Genomic DNA, 26,362 nt, shown 5'->3' with positions numbered 1-26,362 from the left:
CCAATCGGGCGGGATAGGCTGGCCCAGGCACCTCAGGTGGCCCTTACCTGTACCCATCTATGAAGCTGGCATTGATGTAATCGGACCCCTCGACACCCCGGATGGGCTGCAGACAGACTCTCGTCAGCTCATATGGCATGATGTTCACGAGGCGATTCTTGAATTTGTTGCATGGGAGGTTGGCACTGATGAAACGTGAGGTATGTGCTTTAGAGTTGGCCAGCAGCTGAAAGAGGAGGAGACATGTCAGACCCCTGCTGGGGATGCAGCAGTCGGGCAGCAAAATCGGGAGGGGTCCTGGCAGCAGGGCATGCAGGAGTCCCTCTGGGCACACAGCCATGCTCCCTCCTCTGACAGAGGGACAGCTGCTGGGGACCAGGTCTTTCCAGAGTGGACAAAAGGCTCTGCCACCACGTTACGAGGAGGCTGCTGGCTTTTGGTGCGTGGCTGTAAGTGACAACAGGGGAACCACCTGCACTGACCCGCTGGCACAGCCCCAAAGCCACACATAAAGCAGTGGAGACCCACAGCATCTCTCTGACCCACAAAGGGCCAGGACATGAAGCTTTGTACCGGGCTGAACCAGGGACACATGCCTGGTGGTGTCAGGGAAGGAAAGCTTTCCATCTCCCAACAATGTCTTACTATTTACTTCTCACCCCAGAAGAACCCAAGAAAAAACACAAGTGAGAATTGTGACAGTTTTAGGTAAAGAAGATCTATTTTAGGTTACTGTGAGACATTTTATGGTTCTCTTTGAGCCCTGTAAACTGGAGTCATGGTAAATGTGTTACTTAGATCTGCTGGCAGAGATATGCAAACAGAAATCCTTCTTTTTTTTGTTCTTTTTATTTTTTTTCCCTTTTTCTTTTTATTTTTTCCCCCTTTTTCTTTTATTTCTTTTTTCCCTTCTCCTGGCATCTCCAGAGCCACACTTCTCTCTATGTGTGGCAGCCGGTCCTTGGCAGAGGCTCCCTGCAGAAGGACAGGGTTGCTCTTTGGGGAGTGATGCAGCCATGTGAGGCCCTCCCATACCTTGCTCCCCAGCGTTTCCCATGTAGTGAACACTGCCAGGGCATAGAGAGGGGCAAGTTTTATTACTGTTCTAAAGAGACCGTTGGACTAACGGCAAATTTTTGTCTTTCTTACAATAGAGTTGCTACAGTTGAGCCTAATTCTGTGGCTCTCTTGAGAGGTTTCTCAGGGCAGGTGCCACCATGAAATACTAATGCAGCATGTTCTACTGTCCCAAGCCCAGGACACCAGCAGCTCTGGTAACCACGGGACAGAGCTGCTCAGCTATTAGGCAGAAAGTCAATATTTTGCCTCTCCTGCTCCTTTGTCACTTGGAGGGAATCCCCAGGCGAAGCTGTGTTGCTGCAGTTCATTTCACAGCCTGCATGGTCTGCTGCCTCCCTGCATGAGCTATATTCCCCTGCATGCATCCACTGGACTAATGCACCTCATCTGAGAATACAGGCGCTTACCAGAGCTCACTTCCATCTCCAAGGCTGTAATAAATACCTGCAGTTGGCATTCACAGATATGGATAGCAAAATGGGGGCTTGGCTTCTTAAAAACAATGTGCCTTAAAACACTGCCTCCACCAATTCTAGACACCGAGGGTTGGTGTTGAGGTGGTTAAAAGAGAACAGAGCTCAGCATTGAAGAAATGAGACTATAAACGTCTCACATATTTAAATTGGAGCCGTTTCCAGACAAGTTGTTCACAGTAACATCAATTATCACTAACACGATCTGCATCTGATTTTAGATGCAGCTCCTGCCGCACAGTGAACCTAGAGCAGAACGTGCTGCTGAGAACTGCGCATCCATCTGCCTTTTATATCCTCCCCAGAAGCTGCCAATCCAGGGGGGACCATGGCCGACACAAGCTTTACAATTCAAATGTATTTTAAATCACTGCCTACCTGGTTTAGAAACACACAAAAGAATAACTGTCTGTAATGATCCATGCTTCTCCTCTCCCAAACCCTGGACGAGTGGCCCAGTGGGGCTGCGTGGGCAGAGACAGGGCGCTGGGGAAGGGACTGCTGGGGCTCTGCCACCAACCTTGAATTCCAGCTCCATTGCAGTAACACTCTCGCCTGGTGGCACCTGGGTCAGCTTCTGGATGTGAGCAAAGAGGTTGCGTGCAGGCACCTCGGTATTGCCACATGTGGCTGCCTCCAGCAAGGCCTCGTGGATGAAGATGTACTGGTCCTCTGTCTGCACCATGTAGTTGCGCTGAGAGCGCATGCATGTCACATGGCCATAGATGTCCACGGTCTTCTCATGCTTCATCCGCTCCAGCATGGCATCAATGACAATGAAGCAACCAGTTCGGCCCACACCGGCACTGCGGGAACAAAGCACGTGGCCTGAGATGACACCGTCTGCTACAGATGCCACACAAGCTCTACTTAAGAAAGCACCGGAACCTGGAGCACACAGAAGGGGAGTAAAGGCTTCTCCCCACACTGAGAGCTAATGAACTGAGCCCCAAACAAGAGGTGACAGGAGGAATGAGGGAGGGAGGCACTGGAGAGTGTGGGAAGCTACTCAGCTCTTCTGCTATCCCCCTTGCACCAATGGAGTGGGAAGGACATGGTGTCACTCTGCTGGTCCCTGAGGTGGCTGGCAGCACCTCCACAAGGGAAGGAGAAATGTGTTTACGAGGCAGGAGCGTGACAGCGTATGTGTGCATGAAGTCAGAAGACCTGAAGCTCAGGCTGGGCCCAGGCATCAGTGAAGCTCCTAATTTCAAGCCTGCTTGTCCCTTTAACCTGGGTCACTGTTTCCTAACCCATAAAATGAGGACAGCCAGCCTGAGAGGGGAAGGCAGAAAGGTGAGGTCACGCACATCTATGCTCAGCCCTTTGCTCAAGCACTGGATGCTTCTCCACTGTTGGAAGGGCGGTAGCAATGCCCAAACTACTCACCCTGAGAGCACCCTGAAAACAACAGACATGCTGTCGTGACATGTAAACACAGGCAGAGATAGGGAGCTAGACATTTCCTCATTTACAGTGCAAGTCAGATCCTTAACAGGGCTTTAATACAGCTTGTTTGTGTGTTAATTATACCCCACTCCCATCTGAAACAGAGCATGAAAGAAGAGCATTAAACACTGCTGGTAAGGCGTATGCTGGAACAGCAGTGACAGAGTGGTTTGCTCAGTAATAGTCCCCACTCGGCTGGTGTAGATAAATCTTGCCTGGATAGGATGCTGAGCCTTAGTAGACTAATATTTTGCTTAAAGATCTGCCTTTCTACCCCACGGAAGAGTTCTACTGTAAATACGATGTATGATTGTTTGTAGAGGTCACTGCATGCGCATCTTTCAATGATGTGCCTCTGAAAGGTACCATCTACTTATGCTGGCACAGATCACTTCATTTTTAAATGGTAATTGCAGTTTTGCAGGAAAAAGTGTTTTCTGGGGCGCTCCATACAGCAGTGCTGTTTAATCTGACAGAGCAGTAGCAATACAAATGTCACCACTGCATCCTGCTGCTGGCTGCTGTCCTGTCCCCAGCCCAAGCAGAGCAGTACAGGTTATGCTACTGTGAAACCTTCCCCGCAGGAGCAGGACACCCCACTTTTAGCTGGACAAGTTAAAGCTCCTGCAGGCAGGAGCAGCTTCACAAACACACGGTCCTACCTGCAATGGACAACCATGGGCCCAGCATCCGGTGGGTTACAGGCCTTGACCCGTCGCAAGAAAGCTAGAATCGGGGTGGGGTATTCTGGTACCCCGTGATCGGGCCAAGCCATGAACTGGAACTGTCGTAGCTCTCGCTTCTCACTGGAGCCATTCTGTCGAAGAGAAAGAAGAGTTGTTTTGGATCAGAACAGTCCCATCCCAGGACAGGAACCCACTGATGGGGTAACAAGGTACCCAGCTGGCCGGGTAGCAACAGAATCGTAATGCTGTGTGTGTTCATGCATGTCCTGGGCTTTTGCCACTGTAAATTTGGAGGCAAAATGTGGGCTTCTTGCAAGGCTTCTATGCCTGCCTATGCCCTTCTGTGGAAAGAGAGCAGAGCAGCTCTGTGGGAGCGCAGCAGACTGAAGGGAAGGTGAAAAACTCCTTTGTGCACAGCATGGGGTCACTACCCATGTACTCACTGCACATTCAGGGACAGACAGGCACTGGGCATGGAAGGGCCACAGCAGCCAGTGCCCTCCCTGCTCCTCTGCATCGTGGGTCTCTCTGGGACGGCTGATCAGTCCATGTCTGCAGAGGCTGCTCTGCTCCTGTCTTGGCTTGGCTGAGTGATCTATACAGCAATGCTGCAGGACTGGCTGGGTGACTGCTGGGGGCCAGATGCCTTCCCAGGGCGTTAGCGTGCCCCCATGGCACACTGCTGTGCTCTCTCTGCCGGTGTGGCCCAGACACAGTCACGCACAGAGGCAGCCGCTGCAAAGCCTGCCGCTGCTAGCACTGCCCCCAGGGATTTCCTAACACTAATGAGGTACGCAGCAGGCAGGAGAGAAGGGCTTGCGCACACGTCAGCACGGCCCCTCCATTTGCATTATTAGTGACAGGAGCGCTAAGAACTCACTGCTTCCCATGTTGTCCCTCTAATGGGAGGACAGCTGCTACATGTGCACTCGCCAGAGGCAAGCACTCTAGGGCCCACCACAGGGTTTGAATGCATACAGGGGAGCATCAGGTGTCCTGGCCAAAATCCAGTGGTGCCCAGATGCACAACCTGCAGCCAGTCTCCCACTGCAGCCCAGCTGTGAGAAATGGCCCATGTGTGGACTAGCCACATGCTTGGCCAAGCCGGACAGAGCTGGTGGCCTCTGCCTGTGGGCCATGCAGTAGCCTGCAGCATCAGAGAGCAGCTCTGCATTACCTGGAGCAGGAACAGCCCAGCCAGCACCATACCTTGTACAGTGCAAAGGTGCGGACGGTGTAGGTTGCCAGCTCAACTGTGTCCAGCAGGGTCACCTGGATCATCCCATAGGTTTCTGTACCCCGGCTTGGCCAGTACTGGTCACACTTTACCTGTGGGGAGAGGAGGAGAAAGGGTCAGTGCTTGGCTGCTGGCTGGGGCATTCGGGGTGAGGAACAGGGCTCTGCCCTTCAAAGGGTAAAGACAGAGAAGAGTCACTGTGCAGGGGGGCCCCAAACACCCAGATTTCCTTCTCCCGGAGTGTCCCAATCCCCAGCAGAAAGGCAGCACACCCTGGACTCCATTCCACAAGTTTCATATTTGAAGAGGGATTTATTTTTTTTTTTTCCTGGAGCCACTGTTGGGGAGCGGCAAAGGGGGACAGGCCACCAGACACAGCAGCAAGAGCAGCACCAGGTATGAAGACAGCGTGCAGCAGTTGCCAGCAGTGATTTATGCCTGCTGTAATTTTGATTCTCTGCCTCCTGTTTGGGAAGATGGGGATCTTCGGGGCTGTGCTTTCAGCATCCCCCTGCCTGAGCTCTGCCTGGATGGAGAGAAGGTCAGCTGGTGCAGGTTGGTGCAAGGAGAGCTGGTGAAGCAGGGCAGGGAAAGCCATGGCTTCTCTGGGGAAGGCACTGCTCGAAGGGCAGGCGAGGTGAGGGAGATGCAGCCTGTATCCCCACCAGCTCTCTGCTGTCACAGCCCAAAGTCCTCCACCTGGAGACACTAAGCTGAGACAGGACACAGCCCTGAGTCCAGCATGGTACACAATGCAACAGGCACTACCTTTTCCCATAACTTCTGTAGTCCCCAGGGTGCTCCTGCCAGTGTGGCCCCCAGGCAGCAAACCCCCCCTGGTGAAAGATGGGACACAGACCACGCCAGGCCTCCAGCCTGGATGCTGTGTCCACGGGGCCGACCCTGCCACCCTTTCTGTAATTGTCGTAGGCTCAAGTGCATTGAGCATCCTCGAGAGATGCTGACCTGCCTTTCTGGCAGGTGGCACATCCCTGCAAATCTACATCTCCCAGGTGTTTCAAAAACTGCTCCATAGCAAGGCACAGATGCCAGCTCAGACACAGACACAACTTGTTCTCCCTCTGTGAGAAGACACAGACTGTGGCCAAACCTTCCCTTCAGCTCCTTCCTGCAGGCAGCACTATCCCATCACGAAAACACCACTGCTCCCTAGAGACCCCCTGCCCTGCAGCATCATTTATTTCCCCCCTCTCAGCTCCACAGCCAGAGCACTTTGAGCTACTGGCCACAGCTCCTGCTGCAGCCCACTTGGCAGAGAGCCCTAACACATCCCCAGGGCCCCATCCCTCTGCCCCCTTCATCTCTCTGTGCATCCCTCCCTGCTCATCTGCTGATGCCCTCCTCCTCCTATTCACAGCTCAGTGTTTGCAAACTACTCCTCCGGTTTTGTTCTCTCCAGCCCCAAGCTCCCTATTTAATTTGGCACCTTGAGCATCCCTATTTCATCTGGCACTCGGCTCCTGCGGTGCCTGGCTGACAGGAGGAAGACTTCATTCCCACCCATGTGCACTGCACTGAAAATCGTTTCCCGCCCTAGGAGAGAGGAGTGAATGAAGATCATCTGTGCTTGTCAAGGAATAGTAAACTTAATTATTAGCCGAGCGTGTTTACAGGGGAATGCGTGGGAAGGGAAACAACAGGCTTAATTAGAAATCAATGAAGTTCTGCCTTTTAATTGAAGGCACTTTAAGCAGGGTGGGGCTTGTGAGAGCTGAGAGCCCTCATCCTGCACTCTGGCTGCTGGAGTGCGGCAACCTGGGGTCAGAGGGATGCATCTGTCCCTGCTTTTTTGGGGTCTGCTCTCAGTAAGCCCTGCCCTGGCAGCAGTGCCTGGTGCAAGGCTGCCTGATGGGGTAGTGCAGGCGCCTGCACGACCAGAGCAGCTCCACTGCCTCCTGCCCAGGGTCTCCTGCGCTGCCTTGGATCTGTGCTCCCAGCATGGCAGGCCCTGCGCCTCAGAAGATTTCTCTTCCTTACTGGGCACAGAGCAGCCTGTTATTTTACACGGAGTAGCTGCAGAGCGAACAACTTGAAGGTCACAAACCTTATTTCACAGCTGAACTGATCCCCATCCTCACAAGTGGGCGGTAGCTACAGCTGCATCTCCAGCCACCTGAGTTTGCCTTGGCTGGCTCGGGGATGATGTGACCCCTCTCCAAAGGAGGGGAGGGGAGAGCAGAATGGCATCCTGCAAATGCTGGGGACAGCCGCTTGCTGTGGCACTGTCAGTGCGGTTTGCAGGGGAGCAGCATAGCATGTCCCCATGCCTGAGCCTGCACCTCGGGGACAGCAGTCCCCTCCTGCCACCCACATGCTACAGGGCTGTGTGTGCTTGAGCTCAAAACAAACTTCAGAGGAGTTCCCTGTGCGGGATAATAGCAGCGCCTGGGCTGGTAATTGAAAATTATTTATTCATGACCAGATAAGAGTCAGTCACATTTTCTGCCAAATTTACCCATAATGTTTATGCCCCATTTTCAAGCTCTGTAAATTTTATGCTGAAGCCGATGCACTGTGGCACTAAAGCAGATAAGAGATGTTTTCTTCTGGCAGTGCTTGCTTCTCATTAACTTAAGGAGCACACTAATGTCCTGAACAGCCGTTTATTGCAGCTTTGCTGAGTGGTTCCTGTCCCTCCCCTTTGATGCCCTGTGCCCAAGAGCAGCCGGGCACCTCTCCTCAGCGAGAGCTGTGCTCTGCTGCCGGCCCCACTCATGAGCTCCAGATGGCATCACTGCCAGCGAGAGAGCTGGAGCAGGACTGGTGGCTGCCAGGCCCTTCTTCCCCAGAGCCCTTTGCACCAGCCTCTTTGCACCCCTGCCTGGGGACATTAAGTGCCAGGGGAGATCACACCCCAGGGGTGGATGCTTGGTGCTCTGGGCTGGGACAGAACAAGCCACCGCGCTGTTCTGAGAGACCTCACTCTGCTGGGCTCATGGGGATAGCCCAGGGTAGGAGAAATCCTGCTTTAATACCTCTCTCGTGCAGCATACCCCGGCTGGGACACGCCACGCTCGCAGATTCAGGAAAGCTAATCTACAATGTGTGTTTCTGAACTGCCACTAAATGATTCTGAAACTGATTGTAAAGCTTTGAAGGCAGCTAAATTGCACAATCCAGCCATTTCTATCCTTTATGTGCCTCTCGCTTTGTGAAAACATGAAAAAGGGAGGATGATTTGGACCATCAAGCCAGCTGAAATTGCAGACCATAAAAGCTGATGCTCTTTAAAGATTTTTTTCCCCCCCTGCAGCTCAGGAGCCCTTTAAAGCAGTGTCACCCCTACAGGGCTGCAAAGCTGCTGCTGGTCCCGGTTGGCTTATCTACACACAGCGCTGCCAAGGGGAGTTGGGGAGCTCGCTTGGGAAGGCAGCAGAGCCTGCCCTGCACTGAGCATCTCGGCATGAGGCCCTGCTGCCCACCCCAGGCTCCACAGCTGGACAGTGCTGTGCCTGTGCCAAAGCCCCGGGGCAAGGGGACTTCCAAGCAAGGTCACCTGTGGGTATCACTGTGACACCATGTGACTGCCTGGAGCAGTGCTGTCCCACAGCAGTGTGAACACCAGCAGGGATCAATGCTGCAGGAACCCAAGGGGTTGCATCAGATGAGATCTGAAGGCTCTGGAGTGGAGTAAACTGTAAAACAGTGACTCATGCTGAAAGCTGGAAGAAATGGGCAGTGAAGAGGACCTTCCTTGGTCCCAAAAAGGCGTGCTCCTGACTGAGCTCTAGCCATCACCAAAGGGGCATGAAAAAGAGCGGAGAAGGAAGGTGGCTGAAACCCATCCTGCCTTGGAAGATGCTGGAGAAGCCAACAAAAAAAGGCCAGAGAAAATAATCTTCTGCAAGTCCACATCCCAACTCCCCACCAGGCCCCTCCTGTGAGTGGGTGCCCTGGGGCACCTACACGGTCCAGCAAACACATCCAGGGAAGCCCTTGCTGTGCAGGGCTGGTTTGACTCAGGAGTGGCCGGGCTTCCTCACTGCCTCCCCTGGCAACCTGCCTCTCCTGCAGCGCCTGAGAAAACTGCCCTTTTCTCATTAGTGCTGGGGATGTGCCAAAGAGCCATCAGGGCATGGGCAGGCAGTGTTGGGGAGCAAATGCTGGGGTCTGGGTCCCATCGGGTCAGCCTAAAGCCCCTGGGCAGCATGCCCGGTCAGGCAGGCTGCCTGCAGCTTCTACGAGGGCTCTGGTCACCCCCTGCCTGTGACAGGGATTCAGAGTGCCTGTCCCATCACCACAGGCTTGACTACACGCACCATGTTTGGGACAGAAACCAATACTGCAGGAGGTAAGTGCAGGATGACATGACAGGGAACGTGCTGGGGGGAGATTAACGCATGGCTCAGCAGCACAGGCGTCTCAAGCAAAGACAAGTGCCTGTGGGGTCAAAGGAAACCCATTATCTTCAAGAAACACGCACCTCAGAGTGTCTTCCCATAACTAAGCAGCCCAGAAGTTAAGTGAGTCAGGACTCCAGGCATGGATTTACTTGGCAACCTAAAAGGACTTTTCCTCGTACTTCAAATATACGCTCCATCACTGAAATGTGAAGGCACAAAGAAGTCCCCATATAACCCCCAGCTGCAGAGAGCAGTTGATCAGCAGCTTCTGATCTTGCTTAGCCCACGTGCCAAGCCCTGAGATACAGGACAGGTCAGGTTAATTTACCTCCCTGATTGGGCTGGGGTAGGTGACGGTGGCCGTGGGACAGACGAGGTAGGGCTATGCACAGTGCGAAGCTGGGGTTGGATAGCTGTGGTTGGGTAGAGGCAGCTCATCTCTGAGGAACACTGTTTTTCCCTGGAGGCTGTAGGGCATTTGTTAAGCCGGGGAAGCCCATGAACAAAGCCTATTTTTGTATATGCAGGAAAAGCAGATCTGTTTTGCCACGGTGATCGGTTGTTGTAGCTGCTTCCTCCCAGCCAGCGTGGGCTAGGACACCCCTGCGAGCATTTTGGTGCTAAAGCTTTGAAATGGAGGGAGAGTATGCAGGCAAAAGTTTTAACTAAACCCAAACTTGACAGTTTCTGCTTCTCAAGAACGAGCTTATTGGGCTAAAAATAACCAGTGCTTCACAGCTTGAGCACACAGCCCCTTCTCCTGCCGTTGGCATGGCAACACTAAAATATTCTGCAAGTACAAATGCTCACCGCTAAAATTTTACTTTTAGGAACAAATTGAATCACGAGAGGCAGAAGCTGCCTCCTTGCTTGGGCAGGTTTTGCCTGAAGGATGTATCTGGGCACGGGAGCACTTCGGTCACAGCTTAAGAACTCCTCCTTCAGGGGCTGAGTGAGAACCTCTGTCATGAGACGCCACAAGCATCATCCGCAGCGAGGGCTTCTGCTCCTTCCTCTTCACATCGCGCCTTCCCCACGGTTTGCAGGCAGCTTTGCATTTATTACATCAGAATATCTAATCTTGGCAGTATGAGCCGATCGTTTATACATGTTGTCATTGGACAAGGCACAAATTAGTCTTGCTATTGCAATGAGACCTCGTCAGCCATTCCCTTGCATCGCTAGAGATGCCAGGGCCCTGTCAGGCTGGAGGATGCTGCTGATACCACCTACCCATTGCAGCTTCTCAGCTTCTGGGATGCAGCCCCCAGGCTTTCAGGGACTGTCAACACTCCCCTTCTCAGAGCTTTCCTTTCTCCCTTTTGGTGTGAGTGATGTGGGGAGGGAAAGGATGGATGTGCATGCAGACATGCAGGCAAGACAGGGGTTAACAAGCAGCACAGAGACAGGAGGTCTTGCCACCCTTTTGCCCCACAGGGATACACTTATGGGGCACTTGTTGCTGGGGTGCCTGCAGCAGTGAGCCACACCACTGGACTTGTCTCTCCCTGGATGCCCTTACGCTGTAAAGCGTTCCCATCCCTCTCTCCTGCCCCCCCCAGCTCCAGAAAAGGGAGGAAGCACACACTGTACCCTGGACTTCTCCTCCAGCCTGGTCATCATGACTATAGTTGCTGTTCTCTGTTCCCACACCATCCTCCAGAAGTCACTGAGGGTTTCTGGCAGAGGTCCCTGTGTGGCGATGTAGGCGTTCTGCTTCCGATACCCATCAATGTAATTTGCATTGATGTAATCACTGCCTGGGACCCCTGTGGAGAAAGAGGGCAAAACATTAGTCCAGGGGCAGGCCACAACCCTGTGCCTATCGCTCTGCTTGGCCCTGCAGGCAGGGGAAGACGCTGGCATGTTCACAAGGCTCTTAACAAGTCTCCTTTACAGGGTGATGCCAGAATCTCTCCCAGGGATCCTGCACAAGACAGGGATGGTGCCTGAACAAAGAAGAACCCTTTGTAACTCCCACATTAATGCAACAAGCAGGCAGCACCAAAGCAGAGAGACAGCTGCCACCCGCACACAAAGGGAAATTCTAGGGAGGAATATTAAGGAGCTCGTTTGGCCCCAAGCAACTGATTGAAATAATTGTCTTAAATTCACCAGCTATTTGTTATGGTCCTACAGCACCTTTTAAAAATGAAGCTGCTTCATTAGATTGTCTCTGCTAGCAGGGGATGTCAGGCAGGGATGTCCTCCCACCCCTCCTGCAGAGAGGAGTACTCCAGAGGAGCCGGAGCCCTTCTTCCCACCACCACTGAAACCCTCTTCAGTGCAAGACCCCCCCTCTGCTGCCTGCTGGCAGAGGCTGCTCTGCTCCACTCCCACTTTGCCTCCACCACTTTAAGGAAAGGACTTTCTTGTAAAGGCCTTTAAAATGCAAACACACAGTTACTAAAATAAATGCAGCCAAGCAGAGGCCTGGGGCTGTGTTTTCAAACCCTGCTCAGCATGGGCTGCCCGGGCTGCAGGGAGGGAAAGCAGCAGGAATCTCCTTGTCTCCCAAGGAGAGTGCATCTGCATTTCATTAGAGGAAGGAAATAAAGCTGGGGGTCTCCCCCTTGCCCTTTTGTCCTGCAGAATTTTCTACAGTCCCAGCAGTCTCCAGCAGAAACAAAGCACTGGCGGCTCCCGGGGAGCAGCAGCAGCTGGAGTGAAGCGCCAAGCTCCCTTGGCATGGGTGGCAGAGACCTGGAAGGGTGGTTCGGGAACGGTTCCCAGGAAGACACAGACACTACTTACAGCAACTGAGTCAGGCTGGAAAACAGGGATTCCCCCCGTACTCACCCCACAGCTGTCTAATAGCTACTTAACAGGCCTTGCTACCATTAACTGTTTGGACCCCCCCTTCCTCCCCGGACTCCGAAGAGGATGAGTGGTGCATTAGCATTAGAAAAGAATTTTCCATCCCAAGAAAAAGGACTCTAGTGACTGCAGGACCACCTGTACACAAAGCCAGGCCCCAGCCTCTTCCCCAAGCAGCGTTGCATTGAATTATCTGCATCTTCCTCATCCCCCATGAGTGGGCTCAGCTCTAGTGTGCAGAGCTGGGTGCTGATTTATAAAACAGTGGGAACGGGTGAGCCTGAGCTTCAGTACCTGTGCTCCAGCTTCTCTATGGGCAACGGGACTGCAAAGCAGGCACTAAAAGCACGTATTAGCCCAGACTCCAGAGATGTGAGCCTGGTTCTTGGAGCCATTGGGGTCAGTGTTATGAACACCAGGGCCTGATGCATCTCCCATGGAGCACAGGCATGTGTGAAGCCTGATGTCCCAGCGGAAGGGACACCCCTCATCCTGTGCAGCTCTGGGCACTTATTTGGAAGCAAACACTGGCAAGTCCCAGAGGAAGACACCGGCCCTGCAGCTGTGTCGGGACAGAGGGTGGTAGGGCTAACAGCGCCATGTCCCACGATGTGCCCAGGAAGGCAGCTGAAGTCACACAGCAGGGCCAGCAGTGAGAAGGGAAGCTGCTGGGACGGGCATCTCTGCAGAGCCCTTCCACTCTTCTTGCCAACATTTTGCTCACACCTTTGCTCATGTTGATGTTGTATATGTTTCTTGGTGTTTGACCCTGCTCGACTGACAACAGGGAAACAGACAGTCCCCTGCTACAGCCAAGTTCAGCTGTTTGCTGCGGTGCCCACTCGGGAGTTACTCTTACCATCGATGGAGGTCAGAATGACACGTGAGTGGTCGTAGGCGATCACGTTTGCATAGCGGTTTTTCGGTTTATTCACTTCCAGGTTGGAGTTCTCCCAGGTGAACTGCTGCCCCGGATCAATGGACTATGGAGAGGAAGAGCGAGGGAGTCAGGAGCAGTTACGGCACAGCGGGATGCCGCAGCACATGTGTGTTTCAGTCAGGAAATTTGCATCTCCCCACACACCTCTCCCCAGGCCAGACGAAGCTTCCATGGGTGTCCCCAGCAGCAGTGTCAAGCCAGACCACACCGAAACCCAGTCCCTAGTGGGACCTGCCTCCTGTGACCTGCAGACAAAGCAGCCTCTCGCTAGGGCAGCTTGCTGCAGATGAGCCTTCACCTCCACTCTCGCCGCATGCTCATCCTTTCCTCTGGAGCTACCCATCAGCAGAAATTTGGTCTTATGCCAGGACTCCACAGAGTCCACAGACTGCGCAGTTCTTGACCTAGTCGTTTTATTAGCTGTTGAACTGCAGTGTCCTGAAATATAGCAAGCCCTGGGTGTCTTGTGCCCCAGGAGCTTTGGGTATTAGTGTCCTGCGAGACAGCCTATGAGCATTTGCCAGGGAATAATCATGAAAATTGATAGGTTACTATCCACTGCTCCAGCTACTTATGCAATGTAAACATCTCTCGTTTGAGTTAATAGAGTGACAAGGAACTATAAACCTGGAGAAGAGATGTGGTTATAAATCTTGGCCAAAGGCCCACATGCTATGCCACTGCCCGAAAAGCACACATCCCCATCCCACCTGTGTCCTGGCCTTGCACACCCAACGCTTCTCCCACAAGCCATGTGCTGGTGCACCTGGTGCGTGGCTCCTCCATGGCCAGGCAGCCCCTTCCCAAAGCCTTTCCTGTCATCTTTGTCTGTGCACAAAACAAGGGGAAAAAGGTCCACCCCCAAAGCACCGCTCTGAGATGGGATGGCCTCTTTGGCTGAGAGATACATGAGGCACCCAGATAAGACAGCTGCCTCATGCAGGGACTTGCTCTGCACATGCAGCCCTGGGCAAGCCTGGGGCAGGCAGCTACAGCAGAAATTAGTCATCCCATGAACCCCCTCCCGCCGAAATTACCAGCACAGTCAAGGTTTTCTTAAAATCATGCTGCAGCTCAGGGTCCCCGAAGCTTCGCTGGCCCACAGGCAAAAATATTGAGCAATCAGGCCAGGGGAAGCACCGCATGTTATTCTCTGCGCAGGCATCCACGCTCATCGCTTGGCAGGGAGCCATGTCAGAAGGCTTCTCAGGCAGTGGAATGCCCGCGAGTCTGTCAGCTCTGGATCAGCTGTGAGTAAAACGGTGAGCCGGGAAGCACGGCTCCCTGACTCGGCTGACCTGAACGGCCCTCATGGCCCTCATGGGATGCTCAGCCCCATCAACCACTGTCTGTGCGCAAGGTGACACCCATCACTGTCCCCTACTCTCCTGTGCTGCTGAGCAGGCACTTCCCCAAGCAGCCGGCAGTGGGTACGAAGCACAGGCACTGCCCGCATCGCTGCACCGGCCCTGAGGGCTTCGTGGCACACGCAGGGCACGGGCCAGCGCTGTGCCAGGCGGCAGTCACCCGTCCCCACGTGTGGCCCACGCCACCAGCCCTCCCCGCAGGCAGAAGGGCCAGCGCTGACGAAAACGCGCAGGAGGATGTGACATCACAGTGATGCTAATAGGTAGTTTGGGAAATGTAGGATGTAAATAGACATTTCCTACAGAAAACCTGTAATTTTCTATTATCAGCATAATAAGCAGGCAGCAGCAGCGCTCGGAGGTGCTGCAGCAGGGATGGTGGGAGTGGAGACCGCAAGCACCGCTTCTGGCTGGAAACCCACTGGCCTGGCTGCCACAGCCCCTGCACACCCCTCTGCCCAGACACAGAGACGTCCCAGCGCAGCTCACGGCTCGCTGGGGCACTTCATTTCATTCAGGCACCTATATTTTGTTTTCAGGACAGGCTTCTCACTGACTCAGCTCTTTGGATGCTCTCCTCCCTCAGCTGTGTGGCAGGGATGACTGCTGCCCACCTAACGGGCAACAGAAATGGTCAAAGGCACAAAAAAGTAAGCGGAACAAAATGTGTAATGACTTTTCTGTTTGGAGTTAAAGAGGAGTGAGCGGGGTTTTGATACCAGTCTAGTCAATCCAGAGCACACTGAAGGAGAAGCACAAATAGACAAGCTAAGGAGGAAAATCTACCAATGCCTATTAAGGACAGAAATAATATTTCATTTTCAAAAAGGTGGCCTTAGTCTGCACAGAAAGCCCATGCAGAGACCTGGCCAGATGGTGGTGGAGCTGAGACCGGCCCTGAAGATATGAGTGAGCATTTTCTTGCTGCTGAGGAGCAACCCAAGAAAGCAGTAGTCCTGCTTGCACCCTGTGAACACTCACTCAGCGCTGGGCACAGGTGGGTGCTGGAGCGAGTCCTCCCTTCACAGCGGAGGCAGGGAGAACTCGGTGCAGTTGTTCGCTCTCAATCTATGCTGCAAATCACTGCCAAAAGGCTGCAGGGCTGCCCAAGCTGTGGGGTGCAGTGTGCTTCGCACAGCAAGTCTGTGTCCTGCCACAGCGGTGGAAAGGGTTATTTCCTGGGGGAGACAAGGCTGCCAAGAGCCCCCAGAACCGAAAAGAAGCATCAAGGTGTTGCCATTAGGGTTAATTGCTTTGATGTGCAACGAGGATGTGCAGAAATGGTCTAATCATCAGCAGCCTCTTAAGAGGGCAAACAGGTGAGAAAGTCAGAAGTAATACAGCACCTGAGTGCAAAGAGGCACTAATTAAATACTCCTGCAAATTAGTGACTCATTTAGAAGTAAAATGATTTAATTTAAAATCTGGTGATGAATTAATGTACACCTGTTCCCCCCTTTAAGGCAAACAAATGAGTAAATAAACGGGAGGATGATGGGCTGCTTGGAGAGTAGTTGAAGCCCTTACACGGAGTGGTGGTTAGCAAGTCTTGTCCCATCTCCGTAGGATGCTCCGCAGCCCCGGACTATGGCAGCACTGCCTCATCTCCCCACCTTGCTCCGCAACTGCCTGGGCACTGGGAGTCTGCTCTTGTTCCTTTCTGGGGCTCACGGGAATCACTGCTTCAACCCAAAACTTGATCAAAGTAACCCTTTCAACTCTTTCTTCCTAGAAGGCAGAAGGGCTGGGAAATTGGAAGGAAATGAGCCAGGAACAAACTTAAAAGCATCGTGACTTTTAGTTTTGCTTTGCTTTAAAGTGACAGGGGAGATGTTGTAAGACAGCAAGCGCAAATTAAAGAAAAGCCCAATTAGTAAAACTCCTCCTTCCCAGCGTGGAAGTGCAAGGAGCAATCTCTCCAAAGCAGCTCAGGGATCCCTGCTGCTACTGCCATCAACATAAAGACAGAGCCAGACCATTGAAACGGGATTGGAAAAAGGCTCCTTCCTCGACAGACTCAAGAGCACTTTACAAATGCCTTGAAAACGTCCCTGGGTGCCAGTTTGTCCCTCAGATACAGTCCACCTTGGGTTTGCTGCTCCCCTTCACCAGTGCAGCTCCAAAATTCCTCTGCATGCAGAGTCCCTGCAGCTGCCTCTGCTACTGGCAGGCACGGGCAGCCCGGGCAGGCAGACCTTTGGGACAGCCCGGCCGCTCGGCTGGCCCTGGCTGCGGCAACCAAGGAGCTGGGCAGCCACAGCCCCGTGCTGTTCAGCAGCCCAGGCAGCTGCACAAGGGCATGGGGAAGGGAAAGCACTCGGGCTGTGAGTGCTTCCCAGCCTCCTGTGAAATCAACCACATTAGCACAGGCATTGACCACTGTCAATCTACGCTGCGTCTCAAATGAGGACATAATGCGCTCCCAAATCAATCGCTGGCAGCACTTCAGCCTTATTATTCTTATTACCGGAACGTGAGTGCTGCTTGCCTGCCAGGCAGCTTCCCGATTAGCCCATTAAACCCACAACATGTGGCTCCCCAGGTGCTATCTGGACCCCAGGTCCAGCACCTCCTGGGCTCACTGGCCCCAGGGACCCAAGCACCTCTCCTGCTGCCTAAGCTGCCTTGCCAGGGCTGTGGGCATGGGAGACGCAACGTCCTCGGTGGCTTCAAGGGACATGCAAGCAAACACAGGATTTGGGCAGGTCAGCAGTGTTTCTCTCCATACAGAACTGTGGGGAAGGGGCTGCAGCCTCCCCATGGCACTGGGAAGCAAGAGCAGAGTCAAATCTCATGAACAACCTAATGATTATCAAGGACTAACACACTGGGCAGTGGCACGCTGCCTGGCTCTCATCACCTCCAGGCTGGCCTGCACCCAGGGGCTGTCCACTGGAGGGACATGATGAAGGGACTGGGCATGAGGAAGAATGGCCACAAACTGCGGGAAGGTGGTGCAGGACCTAGCCCAGAAGTGACAACAGCCACAAGGGAGCAGGAACCAGCCCCGGTTGGTGCCATTGTGTCCTGTGTTTGCTAATAACAACAAAGGGGAGAGCAGCACCAAGCTTGCTGGATCCCACAGTGAAGGTGCAAGATGCGGTGCATGTGGGCACACTTGTTTGTACCAATGCAGGTACCCTCCATCCGATGACAGGATCCTGCTCCATGTCCACACGCTGCAGCGTGGGAAGGTGGCCCACAGGAGGAGCTCCAACACAGCAGCAGCGCCCGCCACAGCCCGCAGATAAATAATTAAGGGGCTCTGCCTCCCTTCTACTTATTTAATTCCATTAATCCCACACTGTAAATTCACTGTAGCTCTCACTGTACACTAAAAATGAAATACTCTCCTGGTGCGGCCGGGCCAGGAGCTGCTGCCAGCCCCTTGCACTCTGCTCCCCCCGGCTCTGCTCCGCGCCCAGGAGAGCGTGGTGGGGCTGTGCTATGCCCCACACCAGAGCAGCCGCCAGCGGTTAACTGTGCCTGCAGCCGGCTCAGCTCCCAGCACCTACAGTTCAACCTCTCCCGTCGCACCAGTGGTACCAGTAGGTCCAGTTGGGATTGCTCCCTGCCTGTTGGGGTGAGGAATTAACCCACAGCTTGGGAGCCTGCTATGGCCACAGCCAGTGCACAGCTCTCTCCGTGCTGGCTTTGTTGCTCAGGCGACTTGGCCAGATGGGCTGGCAAACTGGTGTGAGCAATATTATTTGTTCTCTGACCTGCGGGAATGGAGGCCAGACGGCTCCGAGAAATCTCTGCCACCCCCCTGTTCCCTTCCCAGGCGTGTGGGGAGGTGCTGACAGGTCTTGTTTTGTGTCACCTGTGTCTAGGTTACCCTGCTATTGCTTGCACAACCAAGACAAGCGCCAGACTGATGGCTCTGGGCAGCTGGCCTCAACGGTTAAAAGTGCTGTTAAATATTTGCTCTCTGCCTGGGGTGCCACTGCTCCTGGAATGTGAGCCATCTATAAACAGCCCTGTACGCCACGGAGATGTTAGGCTGGTAGGCTGCTCTGCAAAACCACTTAAAATGCAACAATTCCAAAGCACAGCCAAACAGCAAATGGGCCTTGGGGGTTCATCTGCCTTCGTCCCTTGGCTCTCCCTGCTGAGCTGTGCTATGCCCAGTCCCACGGTATGATCATGCCACAGGGAAATGGCGTCTGTGCCTCCATCTTTTGAAGCGCTGGGTCACCACTCAGCTCTGAGTCGGTCTGGGGTTCACACAGTCCCAGGGAGAGTTCTGGGACTGTATCATCACTCCATGACTGCAATCGCACAGAATTTGGCGAGCTCTGGTTCTCTGCCTCTCCCTGTGCTGGGAAGCACAAGCTCCCACAGGGGCTGCACAGCCTGCTCCTCTCCCACCTCCGCTATTTCCGCATCCACTCTGCAGACTCCCTTACTCAGCAATGCACGCCGTGCCCATCCTGCCCTCCAACCACAGGTCCCAAAGAGAGCTGTTGCCATGCCAAACCTGCACACACAGCACGCACAGGGACAGGGATGAGAGCAGACCCATTGCCGCAGCAATCCTGCACAGGCAGCGGCCGTTCTCTGAAAACTCAATCCAGGATTTTTCCCACTGGCATCTCAAATGGGAAATGACTGTACTGATCCCCACATGCCAACAAGGGGCAACCACTTTTGCTTTGGGGTCTATCCTAGTATTAAACACCCTATAAGCCTGTCATGTTCAGTAATTTCTAGCTGATGAGGAGTCAAATGCAGCAGAATCCAGGGGAAAAAAAATTACATGCAACAATCAGCTACTTAATAGCTGCTTCAACATAAAAAGTACAACTGATTGGTGCTCTCAACCAGCCATGATATTCTAAAGAAAGAGAAATGAGAAGAGAGAGGCTCATGAAAACAGCTAAGAGAATTTACTTAATGCTCATTTTTTCCCGAAACAGTTCCCACAGCTCAGTATTACGCTGCAGGCTCCAACCGGCGCAGGCCTAGTGCGAGGATGGGAGTGCACAGACACTGGATCCTGCTGAATCCCCACCGCGCAGCAGAGGCACGGTCTGCCTGTGGCACAGTGGACAGCCCTGCTTAACATTTCAGCTGGACTCCTAACAAAAGACCCGAGGCAGACAGATATGGCTGCATACCTTGGCACCGCTGGCAGGACATACATGATAACTATCACACAGGTAACTGCAAGGGAAGCACATTATTTCTCTAAACATCTCCCAAGTTGTGATGCAATGCTGTAGCTGGTGAAAGCTCAGCTTCTCTCCGGTCTAGACAGCAGTATGCAGAGGCATGGTAAAACCCTCCACCTGGCATCCTGAAGCAAAAAGGAGCTCTGTGTCTTCCTCAGATACATGCAGCACACCCTTTGAACTAGCTGGAATTCATCCCTTACCTTCTCAGCACAGAGATCTGCTTTCCCTTTCCTGGCATATATAATTCTACCTCATGGGCAAATGTTCTGATGTCATCTCATAAATCAGTGTAGGTATGCTGCAGGAAGGGGAGGCCACAGGCACAGGCAGATAACAATTCAAACAGAAGTGATAACACATGCAAAGGACACTTCCCAAATTTATTCTCTTTAATACTAGCGGGGGGTTTATTTACAAGCCCCCTGAAGCTCACGAGGGTCCTGCATGTAAGCACAGGAAAACATATATCCTGCCGCTGCTGATCTCATGGTTGCAGAGGAGCTTTCCCCAACTTCACAAGTTTTCAACCTAATCATCCAGCCCAGAGAGTGGTGAGAAAGGCAAGGCAGCCCTCGTGCAGGTCAGCCCCTTCCCCTCCATGTGTGCACCCCCCTCAGCAAGTTGTCCTCAAGGGAGGACGGGAATGGAGGGGGTTGGGCTGGGAGAAGTGCAATACAGGATTGGGGGGTTCATCAAACACCTTGTGTGCGCCCATATGTGTGAGAAAAGACAGCATCGGTGGCGGGTGCAGATAGTACCTATCTGGGGGCTCCACCAGAGATACGGAGGAGGGTGGGAGTGGGATTCATCAGCGCAGGGGAGATTGCAGCTCAGGACTGCAGGGCACAGGCAGAGAGAGCTCCATGCAGGGAGGGGAGCTGGGACTGCTCCATGGGAGCGGAACATCAGCAGAGCTCCTGGTGACAGAGACGCTGAATGGCACAGGCTAATGCCGGCACAGGCTAATGCCAGCACAGTCCAGCAGCGTGCAGGGGGAGAGTAGGTCGGGAAAGCAGGAATGAAATCCCAAATGCGTGTTTGTCAGCAGTGGAGGATGGCGCAGAAAGCAAAAGCTTTGGATGCAGGTGGAAGTGAAGGGGCATGGGATGCTGTGGACTGAAATACCTCAGCCAATCTGCACAGAGGGCAACCCTCGCAGAGCAAAACAACACAGTAAACAGCAACAGCCCAGGCGGGTAGACATGAGCTCCCATTCACTCCTAAGACCGTAACCATGGTGGGAGCATGGAGGGCTGCTGCGCCTGCAGCTGCAAGGCCTTTTCCTGGTACAAGCCATACTTCAACTGCTCAAGGCGAGTTCCCACCACTCTGGGGCTGGCAGGGAGAGCTGGCAGAATCCCAGGTCTGGCTCAGGGCCCACACTGGCGATGCCGGTGCGGGGGAGGCACGGCTCAGCTTTCAAACCCTCTCCGCTGGGGGTCCTGGCCAGCATCGCTCTGCCCCCAGCGCCCGGCAGGCTCTCACGCTCACCTCATACTCCTGGGAGAACTTCAGCCCGTCGTTGGCTTTCAGCCTGTCGATGTTGTCAGCGAGGTCCGTCACGGGGATGGGGGGGTGGTCACGCATGCCTGCGAGCAAGACAAGGAGGGAGGAGGGAGAGGAAAACAGTTATGGCTCTGCAGGGCCGAGGAAGGCTCGACAACAGCATGTGCACAGCAAACCCGAAAGGTGGGTGCGAGGCGGATATGTGTGACTATGTGAAGCGCTGGGCGGAATGGATGGGAAGTCGGCGAGATCACAGGGCATGCTGCACGCACTCTCAGAGCACACGGTTCGGTGAAACAAAAAGGAAGGTGATGTGCAGAATGTGCATGACCGGGTGAGCATGCTCGGACAGTACAGCCACCGGGCACACAGAGCAGGCCACGCAGCGGGCAGGGGCTCGGGCAAGCCCCTGGCAGGAACAGGCCAAGGAGACGCTGTCAATGCGCTTCCCGGGCTTCCGCACGGGCTGAAGTTGCACACACTGATTCTCTGGTGCTCTCACCACCGAGGGCTGAGGCTGATCCTCTTGCTTACCCCTAACAACGGCATCAGCCAAAAAGAAACTCGCCCAGACCTGCACCAGTGGAAATCTCTGTAGCGTATGTGCACAGCATTTTGGGTAGGCAGATGCTGCCCCAGCCCCTGGGGAGCTAGAGAAAGATGGGAAGAGCCCCATGGAGGAATGGCTGCTCCCCTGGTCTGAGATTGCACAACTTTCCGAGAGCTGAGGAGCAGCTCTGCCTGCAGCTGTGTAACTCAGTGCTTTTCAGTGGTGCTCCGGAGGCAGAGCCAGCTTCAGGGCCCAAAATCCAGCTCCACTGGGCTGGCTCGTGCAAGGCACCACGTACAGTGACATGCCCTACAGCAGCTTCTGGGAGGCTGCTGCGAGCTGGGATGCAGCTCAAGCCATGGCAGAAGCCTTGCCCTATCTAAAGCAGGGATGCACAGTATGGCTCATCCTGGGCACAGCCCAAGCCCTGCTCAGGGGAGAGGCCCAGAGGAGGGGATCCCACAGGTCCCGCACAAGGGATGGGTACCATGGGGGTATGTGCGGGACTGGAAGGAGCCCTACCGGGGCCCTGGGACTAAAGGCTCTACCAGCACAATCTCTTTCTCTGAAGCTGAGATGGTGAATTGGCAGGAACGTGGCTGTGAAACATCTCATTCAAAGCCTAGCTCATCCAAATCCCAAGGCTCGTGACTCCATCGGCTGCTCTGTGGCTTTCCCAGAAACCCCACGTGGGTCATGATGATTATTAATAGGCTGAAGCTGTTGATTCACACCCAGGGAGACAAGCTGGAGCATGGCCAGGAGCTTCTCGATTGCTCAGGAGCCTGAATGCTGCCACAGATGGCAGTGATGGGCCACTGAGGTGACGGAGCAGTCCCCAGGCTGGGTAGGTGCATTTTACTCAGTGGTGACAAGTCACTAGGTGATAACACAGAAGCGTTACACCACAGCCACTGCACAGCAGGGCTCCTCACACCTTTGCCAAAAGCATCTAACATTGCTGCATATAGGCAAGACCCGATCCAACACACACGCGTCCGTCTATCCCTTGACAGCGCAGAGCTATCCACAGATGGCCTGAGAGCACAGACTGATGGAGAAGGAAAGATCCCTCTTCTGCCTTGTGCTGAGGTCCTCCTGCAAACGGTCCTCTGTTTGCCACTTCACCCATCAAGATCCCCGAGGTGGCTGAGCAGGCCCAGAAAGACGATGCTGATTTCTGCACAATTTGCTCATTGGTGCCAGAGCCAGAGCTCCAGAGGCTGTAGCTCAGTAGCAGCCTTTGCAGTGCAGAGCTGTTACCGATGAGCAATTGAATGAGGAGGACAGTGTGGGACCAAGGCAGAAGTGTGGGACTGGAAGAAGAAAGAGGTTGGAACACAGCCACAGTACGTGCTTATCCCAACATGGCTGTGTATGAAGTACGGCAGAGCCATGGACTACAACAGAGTTGCAGACGCTCATCTCTGCTGAGAAATACAAGGGGGGTCTCTCCAAACTTCAGTTTTGCTGAAGGAGCGTTGCAGCAACAAAGGAGCTACAAGAACAGATGGGGATCAAAAGGTGGTTGGTATCCCATTATGGTGAACCTAGAACCACTGACAGTGTAGGGCAAGACAGAGGAGATTTGTACACACTACCGGGACTTCTACATGCTCTTCCAATGACTCTGGCAAGAGGACAGTGACCTCTTCACTAGGCTAGAAGGGCTCAGGGGTCTCACAATGCCTGCAGGGCTGCAGACTGCAAAGCCCTTGGCTCTGCTCCCGGGTGAAGCACCTGTCCTACATTTCCCATTCCTGTGTGCACATGCAGATGCCTTGCACATCGAGCAGCAGGGAGGACTTTTTATGGTTGTTTGAGAGTGAACACGAAGCTTATAAGACAAGAGACAAAGGGGAAGTTAAACCCATAGTTCTGGTACCACTCCATCCAACCTGCTAGAGCAGTAAGTCCCTCTGCTCTGTGCCTGGGACTCTGGTGCCAACACTGCCAAGCAGACCAACTGTATGGCAGTTCAGTTCGGCACCCCTTGGCATCCGTTCTGCCTAACTTTATGGCACAGGCAACCCAGCCTAGGGATGCCAGTTTGTCTGGCGTAGGAGGAGTGTGTGTTCAACCACTGGGCTGCAGAGCACCCATCAATTTGTCCATTAGGGGCTTTTAGCTGCCCACCCTCTCCAGAATGGCCACAGTTATCTGTCCCCACGCAGGGCCAGCTGCAGGCTGGGCACCACGGCAGAGCCTGGCATGCCACCGCGAGGGGGCAGGAGGCCTGGGAGCAGGCGAAGGGCTGCCGCAGGAGCCTCCTGGAAGCCCAGCACCTGCGGCCTTCCCTTCTGCACTGTGCTGCGGTGAGCTGCTTTAGTGCCGTGCAAACAGTACCCGAGCTTGGCCCCACACATCATGTCAGAAAGTGAAATCAGTGCCGTTCTACAAGTCTGCAGTGAGTGAGGGTGACCTTCATGACATTGAAACAAAAATTACAGAGACGAGAGAGAAAGGGAAAGAAAAAGCAAAAGGTGTCGAAAGATAAATACAGGAGTTAAAACTAACTTGAGACATTCGGGCAACTGGGGACACTGGCACCTGCAAAGAAAAGAAACGGGGCAAGAACAGAAATCCAATTAGCCTTTAGTCATCATCGCAGAGGTTCAGAAATGGAAAGACAAAGAGATGAAGATGCAAAGGAAAGCACCATCTGCCACAGCACCGGGAGCCTCCCTCCTGCACAGGACCAGCTGCCCGGCCCCGGGGGCTGCTCTGCAGCTGGCCAATACCCACTGGGCTTTTGGCTCTGGCCAGTGCCATCCCCTGATGCTGACAAACACATGGAGCTGGAGCTACTCCCAGGGGAGTCAGTGCACAGGTCTTCATCTGATACCAAGAGCTACACTTCCCACTGCACACCACTGTCTATGGTCCCGTGCCCCAGGGGAGCCAGCAAGGGCGGGTGGATGGCAGGTACAGGGGACATCAGTGCTGCTTTGTGGCCAGAAGAACCGCACTCAGCCCCAGCAACCTCTGCTCAGTGCCCCTGAGCCTCCAGTTTGCTTCCAGCTCATCAGCAGTGCAACTCAGCCTCATTTCATGGCGTATTGGGACACTGCCCGGTCCTGCATCCTCTCAGCGACTTGGCACAGTGGCACATTAGTACAGGGAGGCTGACAGTGGGGGAAATGACCCTTGTCTGAAGTAAAAACCACAAAAATGAGAAAGCTTAATATTTAATAACAGTAGCCCAATTAATTATGCATTAAACAAGTTTTCTCTGCTCAGCACACTCAAGCGGGGAGACCAACTACTGAAGTGTGCAGGGCTGGTGGCCAGCACCTCTTGTCAACGCATCCACGCAGCACTGCCTCGACCTCGGGTGGGTGACAGGGGCAACAGCATGGGCCCACGGGGCTCGGTGGCTTTCATGCCTCCTCATTAATGAGGACAAACTCGTCAGGAGCTGGAACAGTCAATTCTAGCTGCATAACACCCAATTCTGCCCCGCAGAGCCTCACAAGTGATGCAGGGGGGAGGAGGACACAGTTCTGTCACTTGGTGGGGGAGCACTGGCTCACAGCATCCCAGGGCACTGCTGCTGTCTCTGTAGTGAACTGGGCACTTTGGGTTGTTTTCGTCTCTCCAGAGAGCTCTGCAATCTTATCAAAAGAGACAGTGTCTTTGGCTTATCCTTAGGCACAGGCAGGAAAAGAGGATTTCCTGGATGACTCCTCTCTGATGGCAGCTCTTGTCCATTCCTACAGCTCTAGCAGGGGATGCCCTCATTGCAAACACTCCGATCTCTTGTTGATGGTGGGAGCAGATGCAAGCCTGACCTCCTCCATGTGATGTAAACCACAAGCATACAGCAAAGATGGCTCATGTCCCTGGGCAGATAAGACATGTCACAGAAGCCTGCCCCCATGCACAGGTGCCCTGGAGCAGCTCAAGGAGCTGCCTGCTGTTGCTTACTGTGTGTGACCCCCCTCACCTAGTGCTGCTCCCAGTGATGCGCCTGTTGAGATGTTCTTCCTCTAGTGTGGGTGCCTTCTTTGGTCCCCACAGCATTTTCTTCCCGTGCTGCAATACCACACTGGTCTGTGTTGTGGCCAGTCAATGCGCCAGGTCTGCTGGCAACTGCCAGGCTGTTGCTGTGTCCTGCCTGTGAGATCTGCTACAGGTCCTGCCTGGGAGATGCACTAACTATGGATCTGTGACAGCTGCTTTGGCACAGAGGGAGAAGTGCTGGTGAAACCCACCCCAGGTCTAAGCCAGACTGCTGTGAGCTTTTCTTACCCTCCCTCCTGGACACAGCAGGTTTACACCAGGAAATGGTCCTTTCAAAACTCTCCTGTTAGATGAAAGCTCTTAGATGAATGAGCAGCAGGAGGAAAAGGAAAGTAGGTTACAGACCAGGAAGAGCTCCAAGTTAGAAGACAGCTGTATGTGCCTCATTTCCTGCTGAACTGCTCCCTCAATCACAAAAGCCCAAGTGCTCCCCCACTTCATCTAGGACTTGGGTTCTCTGAAAGGCTCTGAATAAGCCAGGGTGAGCCTGTCTCTGATTGCTACAATGACAGGTACTGTGCTTTCGGTGCCATTAGAGACGTACAGACACAAAGCAGCAGCACGAGACTTTTCTGCAGTGCAAAGTAGAGTTGCCTCCATGGGCTGGCAAACCAGCTATATCCCGAGGTACCAGAGGCCAGTGCAGGCATGAGGAGATGCTCTGCAGCAAGTAGTTGTATGCAGAAAGCAATA

General features: G+C 53.7%; 1 protein-coding gene across 1 annotated transcript in view; it reads right to left on the bottom strand.

The window, feature by feature from the left end:
- PTPRF (protein tyrosine phosphatase receptor type F) overlaps window positions 1-26,362 on the bottom strand; it is a 250,559-nt gene that overhangs the window by 4,522 nt on the left and 219,675 nt on the right. The window contains exons 23-30 of the mRNA XM_074152846.1: window positions 24,164-24,196; window positions 21,082-21,179; window positions 12,966-13,089; window positions 10,883-11,058; window positions 4,898-5,017; window positions 3,665-3,819; window positions 2,074-2,359; window positions 48-226 (exon numbers count right to left, since the gene is read on the bottom strand). Of these exons, the coding sequence (XP_074008947.1) occupies window positions 48-226; window positions 2,074-2,359; window positions 3,665-3,819; window positions 4,898-5,017; window positions 10,883-11,058; window positions 12,966-13,089; window positions 21,082-21,179; window positions 24,164-24,196 (1,171 nt within the window). The remainder of the gene's footprint in view (window positions 1-47; window positions 227-2,073; window positions 2,360-3,664; window positions 3,820-4,897; window positions 5,018-10,882; window positions 11,059-12,965; window positions 13,090-21,081; window positions 21,180-24,163; window positions 24,197-26,362) is intronic.

Source organism: Numenius arquata, chromosome 8 (assembly GCF_964106895.1).
Source record: "Numenius arquata chromosome 8, bNumArq3.hap1.1, whole genome shotgun sequence".
NCBI classification, from domain to species: domain Eukaryota; kingdom Metazoa; phylum Chordata; class Aves; order Charadriiformes; family Scolopacidae; genus Numenius; species Numenius arquata.
This window is presented reverse-complemented; position numbering and strand designations above follow the sequence as displayed.